The 10,468-nt window shown below is 36.7% G+C and overlaps 1 protein-coding gene and 1 long non-coding RNA gene across 2 annotated transcripts; both read right to left on the reverse strand.

Moving 5' to 3' along the window:
- Nucleotides 1-24: 24 nt before the first annotated feature.
- LOC306741420 (NACHT, LRR and PYD domains-containing protein 1 homolog) lies at nucleotides 25-2,772 on the reverse strand. The gene is made up of 8 exons (XM_079223703.1): nucleotides 2,713-2,772; nucleotides 2,546-2,619; nucleotides 2,164-2,378; nucleotides 1,836-2,092; nucleotides 1,557-1,685; nucleotides 993-1,128; nucleotides 824-853; nucleotides 25-608 (listed from the first exon to the last, which is right to left on the reverse strand). Exons 1-8 carry the CDS (start codon nucleotides 2,713-2,715, stop codon nucleotides 325-327), a joined length of 1,128 nt encoding a protein of 375 aa, XP_079079829.1. The 5' UTR covers nucleotides 2,716-2,772; the 3' UTR covers nucleotides 25-324.
- A 384-nt stretch (nucleotides 2,773-3,156) lies between these two features.
- LOC306741029 lies at nucleotides 3,157-5,277 on the reverse strand. The gene is made up of 3 exons (XR_013771055.1): nucleotides 5,183-5,277; nucleotides 3,625-3,653; nucleotides 3,157-3,220 (listed from the first exon to the last, which is right to left on the reverse strand). It is a non-coding gene; the product is annotated as an uncharacterized lncRNA (long non-coding RNA).
- Between the last annotated feature and the right edge of the window lie 5,191 nt (nucleotides 5,278-10,468).

Consider the following 10,468-nt stretch of genomic DNA (forward strand, 5'->3'; position numbering starts at 1 on the left):
TAAACAAAAGTTCGGAACTAACAGGAAGTACTTTTTTCTGTGACTTCTTGCGTATACACAGCTGACAGCTGTCAACTGTCCGACTTGATTGCAGTTTTTTGTCAACGCCTCCTGCTGCAGCCGCTGCTCTCGTCTGGATTCCAGGCGAGGCGCAGCTCTAACGAACGAGCCCAATATTTACACACATTTCTGGTTGAGACCTCATGAGACCTTCACTGACCCTCTGAACCCAGTAATTACAATAACCAGTCTTCTTATCGAGAACAACTTCTTCCTGTAAACACAATAACACTTATAACATAACAGGTTAACATGACATGTCCCTCAGTCCGTTACAGTACGTGTCTTCTTCTTTTTTAGATTTTTCATGAGATAAGACTCATATTCCTCAAGAAGTTTGTAGAAGACTTCTTTGCCGTCACGTCCAGCAGCATTCAGGGGACCAGAGTAGAGCTTCCTCATCTTATCCCTGTTGTTAGGGATAGCCCTGATTTCATCATAAATCCCCTGTGAGATGACTTTTTTGTTGAGGAGCACATCCAAAATGGATGCAGTGTTGTCCACTCTATCGATCAGATCGGCTCTATGTTCATCCACAAAGTGTTCCCCTGAGGAAAGAGGGGATGAAAATGAAACGTATTGAGGAGATGACATCAGTTTCTTTTGTTTAAAAAAGAAAGAAAAAAGAACATCACAAACATTTGCTGATCTTAAATGATTGTTCACTCTTTGAGTTTGACAGTTGAACATTGTATTGGCTTGATTTGGTTTAATCTAAAGTCATAGTTTGATCAAAAGTGCTCTTCTTCCTAAAATGTCTTACCTTGTACATGAACAGTGCTTTGATATTCATCTGAAAATGAAATGCAGTGATAAAGAAAATATGAACGTAGCTGATTTACCGCCTTTTTCTTATGTGACGCATATTCAATCAAATGAAAGCGGTACCTATGCAGAGTAGATCAATTCTCGTGATAATATTTTAAACTGACCTTTTCGAAGTGTACAGGTCCATACTTCTTGACTCTCATTTTCTTTTGTGAGCTTGAGCTTGAAGTTTGTGTCTGGATCGTCAATGAACACTTCGAAGAAATTTGGGTGTTTGCTTTCGTACCTGAGCATTAATGCCTGTGAAGGAAAGAAAAACAAAAAAAGGGAAATAAGTTAGACTTTGAGCTAATGATTTTCCAATAAAAAAAGATTGTGCTGGTATTTTCACTTACATCAAAGAGACAGTGACAAAACATATGAATATGGTGGTCGTGATTGCAGATATATTTGAATGTATTTATATTTATAAAGATCAATGTAAAAACTCCATCACTACAGCAGCTGGAGAAAGAAACAAGCCTATGATGTCACACAGCGTGTTTTTATTACAAGCCTTAAAACCTACCACAAATGTTTTAGACTTCAGTATGTTACCAAACATTTAAGTTAAAGCAAATATGGGTCATTTTGTCATGTTTTCTTGATTTTAATATTGCACTCTATTGTAGTAAAGTATCCAACTCATATCTGAACCACAGAAGATTGAAAAGCAGGTCAAAACATACCTCAGGACCAATTTCGGCACCGTCCAGATCTGTGGTTAACATAAAACAATCCTTCATTTTCAGGGACTCCTCTGGATTTGGCTTTCGGATTTCTTTGCATCCATAGGATAACTCCTTCTTGTCCAATTCCTGTAGACAAAAAAAAAAAAACACAACGTTGCTACAAGGTTAAAGCAGCTAATATTGTTTATCTGTGTTGTGTATTTATCAAGTTATTTGTGGTGCCGTTCTAAACCTGAAATATATTGTATTGGTGTTGACGGTAAGATATGAAATGACCTGCTGTAGACCAGGATCACGTGGGATCAGATACACATGGAGTGTGAGGAACGCTGTGTTGGTCTTGTAGATTAACACGTTACAGTTTATTTTCACCGACAAGTGAAAATAAACTTTCATCAGGACCGCTTTTCGAGAGAAGACTGGTTCACACAGCTTCACATGGGACGATGTGACCTCAGACACTTTTTCCACAACAACTCCACAGTCATCTATGTGTAGGACTGCAAACTTGTCTAATATCGTAGGATTGTCATCTGAACGAAACAAAAGCAGACAATTAGTGAGGAGAAAAGGAATATATTAATATTTCTTCATGTCCACTTACCGATGCAGATCCAGTGTGGCAGGTACACTTCATCCAACTTCCCACCAATGACTGTGATGTCCATTAGGGGGCCTGCAGGCATGTATTGTTGGCTTTTTATGCTCTCCATGTGTTCCTCAAAAGAGCAAAACTGGTACTTAAAGCTGACCTTTCCCTTACAGATCCAGCGCAAGCCAGAGACGCTGCATTCAAAGGATCCTGCTTCAGACTGAAGGCTAAGTCATGAAAAAAGTGTGAGTTTTACTTTTTTATATGCACAAAAATACTGTATTAGGCAAATTATAGAAGTGTATTAGGTTGAAAATGTATTGCTTTTAATTGTCATATTGTTTCCCCACAGCTCCAGTTTGCTGTGATGTAGTATTCAGGATATTATTTTTACCTGTAAATTGGAGCGTTGTCTGCATCTTTACTGTTCACTTCAGGATTAAGTTTAGTCCAGTCCCTGGAGACCTGCTGCAGAGGACAATATTTATGGCAAATTCATCTTTTTGCATCACATAAATGAATAAAATAATGAATCACAAATAGATGAATGTAGGAGATTACCATAATGCTTCCACAATCCTCATTGTCCAAGCTTCTAGCAGGTCCTTGTGAAGACACATGTGAATTTGATTTAAATAGTTATTTTTGATATATAAAATCATATGGTAATTTTCCATATGTTTAGTAGATATCTCTATCACTATCTAGATCTCTTCAATTTTATGAGAAACATATTGTATAATGTGAAAGTTTGTGTATTCATGGTTTTGCCTGTGAGTCGGAAGCTTGTTCCTGACAACCTCTCTACGAGTTCTGTCGTTTTCATCTTCTTTAAAACCTCCTTGGTCTCCTCCACAGGTTGTTGCTCGTAGGTCTCCATCAACATCTCCATCATCATCTTCGCTATTTCAACTCTGTCTGCCATCTCCAATCTCTGTCTTGAGAATATTGGGAGGCCTTTCTTCGCTCTCGTGCGCTGCAGGCACCACTTATATTGCTCAAGCTCCCAGTAACTTAAATCTTCCAGTGTTTCCAAAAGCACCTTCTTCACTGATGCCATGGTTACTTTCTGTGGATTCAAAGTAATCAGAGGGCATCAATGTAATAATTGTAGTAATAGAACATTAAGCAATTCAAGAGTATTGTAACAATTGATATTTACCACATGAGACACAATGACACATTTTGTGAGTTTCAGATTATTATATGTGCTACTTTTGTCGCATCATCACAACACAATGTGATGTATGAGTCATTTTCTTTGACCGTCTCTAACTCTCTCTCACACTCTGATACAAAAAGCAGGAATGAGCCACCTGATCACATGTTCTCCTCACTTATACAGCAGATGTGATGTTCCTGGTTTACAAACTGTTTCCACATCTTTACTGTCAACATGAGGATCATTTTCAACCTGGAACAATTAAATGAAAGATGTGTTGTGTAAAATGTGTCTGATCTGACACTACTCACTTCCTGGATTGGTTTAGACATACGCCTCGCTGAGGAGAAAGAAAACAGAAAAAGACTCAGTGACTGCCTGATTCATGAATCAGACTCGTCAGATTAAGTTGCCTTTGAATAAAACATATCAGGAATGTATTGCAAAATAACACTAAAATCCCCAATCACAAAGAGAGAGAGAGAAACGTTGGACACCATATCAACACGAATGAAATCTAAGGACTCCATTACAAAATCCCTGCAACAAACACCTGCTGCCTGTTGCACCTCCACCGAAGCCAACGGGTCAGCTGCAGTCAACTGGGAGCCGACCTTCACAGACGTTTTGCCCCTAACATCTCAGAACATCTGGAGGTGGTGGGGCAGCAGTAGGAGTGCTTCTCTACCGCTACCCTGCAACCCTAGGACCCGTATCTTCTCCACTGAAAGAGCCGAAAGACAGAAGCTGCCTTGCTCTGCCTCCTCAGTCAGGATTTAAAACCTTTGTTTTCTACACTATCAATAGTTTGATTTTGATGTTACATCAAACAACCAAGTTAAATTAAAATAAGTCTTTTATTATTTTACGTGTAGAAAGTAGCATTCGGTCTTATTTATATGCATATGGCATCTGATGCAGACGTCATGTGTATTTATGAGAGCTTGAGAGATCTCATGCACATCGGGGATGGAGAGGAGGAAGTACAGTATGTAGGTGGTTAGGTTAGGAACATAATTTGAGCTGCCGTCTCATTTTTACTCCTCATACTCAACATAACGTTATCGTTATCATCATTGTCATCGCCAGCTCACTCAGTGTAAATGCTCTTTGGTTACAGTTAACTGTAACGCAGGCCTGGATTTAAAGTTTGACTGGGCAATTTCATTACAGAAGTTAAAAACGTTTGCTTTCCTTTGATAGTTTCCAACTAGTAGTTTTGCGAAAACAGAAATGACTAATATCGTGCTCTGGAAGTCGACTAGTATGTTTTTTTCCAAAACACTTTTCAATGCCGAGATATCACAGGTAATAAATGATACTGTCGATTCAGACGGAATATTTACTCTGTTAGTCTGTCTTTTTTGGATGCCAACTGCTCATAGTTACTGGTGTCCCATATTTGTAAAGATTATAATATTGAATTTGTGCCAAAATATTACAATGCTGTCAAATTCAGATATTCAGAATGTAATATACTGTAAGTGTTGATTGAAGTTGTTATTGTATGGGTCAAAGTATTTGGCCTTCATGTACTTTATCATATTGAAAACGGTACCTGATATTTTGCTCCAAATGAGGCTCAGTTTCTTTTACATAAATTAAAATACAAATTCACTGCTGCAAAACTGGACCAAAATGTTGTCAGCAATGATTTCACAAAATTCAACCAGGCTAGATTCAATTCCATGATTTCTGCAGTCAAAGTAATGAATGTGGTATCGTTGAATTGCTTCCTACCCTCTATTTTTATCAAATGTCATATTATGGAATAAATATATTTGATTATTATTGATTAATATTTCTCAAATCTATTTTGTGAGATACAAAACACAGATAGTGTGAAAGTTTGTGTATTCATGGTCTTACCATTGCGCCGTAACCTCTCCATGGGATCTGGCCTTTCCATCTTCTTTAAAACCTCCTTTGTCTCCTCCACAGTCTGTTGGTCGGAGGTCTCCATCAACATCTCCACTATTTCAACTCTGTCTGCCATCTCCAATCTCTGTTTTGAGAATCTCGGGAGACCTTTATCCATTCTCGTGCGCTGCAGGTACCTCTTATAGCACTCAAGCTCCCAGTAACTTAAATCCAGTATTTCCAAAAGCTCCTTCTTCACTGATGCCATGGTTGATTGCTGGTGGATTCAAAGCAATCAGAGGGCATCAATGTAATAATTATAGTAATAGAACATTAAGCAATTCAAGAGTATTGTAACAATTCAAACAAAAAGCAGAAATGAGCCACCTGATCACATGTTCTCCTCACTTACACGGCAGATGGGATGTCCCTGGTTTACAAACTGTTTCCATTAAAATCTCCTTGTTAACCTTTACAGTCTGTTGGTCGTAGATCTCCAGCTTCACCATTTCAACTTTGTCTGCCATCTCCAATCTCGGTCTTGGGATTTTTGGGAGACCTTTCTTTAATTTAGTTTTATGTTATGTTATTATTATATGTTTGAATTTCTCGAGATCCTCGTCATTTAAATACAGTGTTTCCAAAAGATTCCCTTGAACTGATGTCATGGTTGTTGTCTCATGGACTAAAAGTAATCAGAGGACATTTATGTGATATATCCACTGTAGTGATGAAACATGAATACATTTGTCAGTGAGATGTATCATATACATGTAATAAGCTTCATTGTATTTGTCTGCATGATCCCTCAATACAATGATACACTAATATATGTTATATTGTTTGGTTTATCTTGTTTTCTTTACAAAAATAATCTGAATCAAAACTTTTCATTGACAAGTACGTTACACAGACAAGGGATTTGGCTCGGTGAATGATGCATAACAATAAACACATTTATTTGTTTTGCAACGTCAAAGCAAAAGATGATTCCTTTCATTGTGTAACACCAGTGAACTGATTACGACCACGGAAACAAGACGTTATGTTAGAGCTAGCATAACGTCTTGTTCTATCTGTTTTTATTTATTTATTTTCACTATTTGTTTCATCATTTGTTCATCTTTTAATGTGTTTTTTACTGTGTCTTTTAACTGTTTTTTGGCCCCTGTTATTGTCAGTCTGGTTTTAACACGTTATTTCCTGACTCCTGTATAGCACTTTGTGACCTTATGTCTGTGAAATGTGCGTTATAAATCAACTTACTATTATTATTATTTAAAATCTCTCGGGGGAGGCGCAGATGCTTCAAAAGACGTTTTGCAACATGCCGATTTTCAGTTATGCAGCAAAAGTAGTTTGAGATGTTTCTATTGACGTTTTTGTCGTGACTGAGGAAATCCATTGTGACTGACGTGAATCAGATTTCAGCTGCATTTTCTAGTGGAAGATTCCTTTGGGGATTTTATAAATAGTTCCCAAAGTTGGACTTGTATTCCAATAATATTTGTGAAATCACACTCACTTCAAATTTGATTCTCAATTGTATTTACCTACTGAGTCTCAAAAACTGTGACTATATGAGAGGTTCAGCCTATGATATCCATACTTCTTGAAATGCTTTATATCACTAAGGGTTTACTCACCTCCGTTCTCCTAAACTCATTGATTAGATGTGGCTCATGTGTATTCAGGAGTTTGTAGAACATCGCTTTTCCTCGACTGGATAGCAAAGGCCCACTAAAGAGCGCCGTCATCTTCTTCTGAGAGGTTGGTAAAGAGCGGATTTTGTCATAACTAGATTGTATGATGATGTTTTCGTGGAGGAACTCATCCAAAATGGGTTCAATCTTGCTCACTTTCTTGATCAGGTCGGCTTGATATTTTTCCACAAAGTGCTCCCCTGAGGACAGAAGGAGAAAATACATTTCTTTGGAAGAGAGGTTTCATTACAAGATGCTATACAACTTCTACTTTTACAAAAATACAAAGACAATTTGTGACTTTAAAGAAAAGGTCTTAAGATTCTATAACAGCAATTTCTGTAGTTCAGTTGTTTGTGTACTGCATTTACTGAAGCATTCTAACTACAGGCGTGAAACACAAACTTCACGACTGTTTGAGCAATAGTGACTCAAGTGTTCCATTATTTTATTTTTTTAATTCAAATAGTGGATTTACAACTTAGGATTTAAACTACATCTTAAAGAATAAGGTCTACATTTCATGGTTATGAGATGTAAATCTGTAAAGCTCTCACATCTTTTTCATAATTACATTTTGTTAAATACATTTAGACATTTAGTGTAGCTTAGCATAATGACTGGAGGATGGGAGAACAGCTAGTCCGTCCAAAGTTTGTGTTTTATTGTACCAATAAAAAAAGATATCGCATGTTAATTGGTGAGCCTTAGAGGTGCTGGAAGGTAGATTTTTGTACTGAGCCAGAAAAACTGTTAAATTAGGAGGTTTCATACTCAGATTCTGGGTTTCTAGATAATCTGATGAGTCGCTGATCACAGACGGCGTAAAAAGCATTTATTGAGAGGACATCGTACTACCTGAGCAGCCACCTTCAGCCATGGTATTCACACCAGTTGCTCCAGCTCAGGGTCTCGCAGCTGAAACCAATTTATGGAAAATTTAAATGTCTGAATGATGGACCAGTTTAGTGTTTATGCATACATGCTACTGTTATCTCATAAAAACACAAAACAAATCAAATGTTTCCTTTCACGTTCTTAAAAAAAAAGAATGTCCTTGACTTCATCGTCCTGGTTTCTAATAATTAGAATCGGAGAAGTTACTAACGTCTCTCTCTCTCTCTCTCTCTCTCTCTATATATATATATATATATATATATATATATAGAGAGAGACAAGTATTGTTTTGTCTACTACTTTTCGACACGTCTACTTCTTGTCTACTCGTCACTTCCCTGCACATCCTCCACACCTCATATTCTGAGTCTGGTTGTCAAAGCAATTTAGATACTTGTGTTAGTTACTGTATCGTTAGAATAGTTAAACTATTATTAGTTTGTTAACTGTTTTCACACTTTAACGTCCTCGACAGGAAGCTAAAACTGTGAAAGTAAGAAAAATGTGCTGTTTCACAAACCTTTTTAAAACAGCTTGTAGTTTCCACTGACTGTGGTCAAATCAGTCAAATCAGTAGACGCTGACATTTCAGTGCACTTATATACTGACATTTACGGTCAACACATTCAACCTACCCAGATCGGCGCAGCGAGGTTTTTTTTACGAAGTTAGCAGAAAGATTCACGTGAAACAACATTCGGTTTTCAAAATAAAATGTCGACAAATCGTATACTATATTTGAATTTGATTCAATCTGACTGATATGTGTGTTCAGGACATTTCTGACCACATCCAAACAAACAAAAAATATTATTTTTTTAAAGATTTTATATCTTTCAAATAAATCATTTCTAATATTTTGCTAAAATTATGTTTAAATTCAAACATTTTTACTGTACAAAATAATAATACAAAATAAAAGTCCTACTTTTGTATGTCCAAAAAGCTTATTTCAGCATTTCTGAGGTGATATGTTGAAAAAACTTATTTTGGCATATAAACAGCTTATTTTGGTGCTATAAACATACTTTTCTCAATAATTCCAAAAGATGGATGATGCATATATGTTGAAGACATCTCTGTCTACAGATATACTGACAATCAAACAATGTTACTGTACCAATTAGGAGATATAAACTGATCTCAACTCGACTTGACGTCAGATAACGTCAGTATGACCTGTTAAGCCCTAGCGTCCCCCAATCGGGGGACCCTTTTATATCAGGAAAATCAAGAAAAAATCAATGTATAAATACCTCCCCCCCAAAAAAACAAACATGTTAGGTATCAAATTAAACATAAAAATCAGGGCTACTATAATATATAATCCCGATGTACAACCTCTAAACACAACTCAAACAATAAATAGGATTAGGGGTTAGGGTTATTAGGGTTAGGGTTAGGGCTAGGGCTTAAAGGGCTACATATCAGACTGAGAACAAGAGCGTTTTATCAAGTATTTATTTATTTAAAATGTATTGACTTTAACTTTTTGAAGAGAAACTGGTCATTTTTAAATGTTTGAGGTGCTGTAAACATACTTATCTAAGGAGTTCCAGGACATGACTGATGTATATGTGTTCAGGACGTCTCTGGCTTTACCTACACTGGCAATCAAACAATTTTACTGTACCAATTAGGAGATTCTTCAAAGTAAAAGTCCTAAAAATGTAGGACTTTTACTCTGAAAAATCTCCTAATTTGTAGAGTAAAATTGTTTTGATCAGTATATCTGTAGACTGTAGAGATGTCTTCAACATATAAGCATCAGTCATCTTTTGGAATTATTGAGAAAAGCATGTTTTATGGCACCTCAAATATGCCACAATAAGCTTTTTGGACATAGCACCTCAAATATGCCGAAATAAGCTTTTTGAACTACAAAAGTAGGACTTTTATTTTTTATAAACTCTTACTTGGTACAAAAAAAATGTTTGAATTTGAGTGTAGGTGGAATCATATACATCCTGAACACGTGAATTAGTCATTGCTTGACAGAAGATATATTTTTTTGTTTGGATGTGGTCAGAAAATCCTGAACACAGTCAGTCAGATTAAATTTAATTCATTATCTTTCCATTAACCCTCAAATCAAAGAATAAATACACTTCATGCACAATTTAGTTGTATTTTCTCTTTAACTCACTAGTTGACGGTCACATGTTTTATACTTAATATGAATATAATTCAATTAATCTAATTTCCATCATGCAAGTATACAATTTTTCGACATCTTATTTTGAAAACAGAATGTTGTGTCACTTAGATCTTTCCGCTAACTTTGTAAAAAAAAACCTCGCTCGCTCCGATCTGGGTCGGGTGAATGTGTTTACCGTAAATGTCAGTATATTGGCGCACTGAAATTTCAGTGTCTACTGATTTGACTACGGAGATCCGAGTGTCTGCTGAGTGGACCGCAGTTTTCCACTGTCGGAAATAATTTACCGTCGTGTTGACCGGACTTCAGTCGCAGTCTGCTCCTCTCTTGAGTAGTTTGAGTTTCCCTTCAGGAACTGCCGTTTCCCGTAGTGGCCTCCTCCTCCTCCAGGTGTAACAGGTATATCTGGCTGCGCTCTTATTAACGGGGTGGTGTCATGCTGTCAGAGGGGAGACGATTTGGGTTTTTGCAAATCCTTATTTCCATGTCAAAATAAAAGCCAGTGATAGATATTCTTGTTTACAGTCAGATATCCTT

The sequence above is a fragment of the Taurulus bubalis genome (genome assembly GCF_910589615.1).
Source record: "Taurulus bubalis genome assembly, chromosome: 9".
Taxonomy (NCBI): Eukaryota; Metazoa; Chordata; class Actinopteri; order Perciformes; family Cottidae; genus Taurulus; species Taurulus bubalis.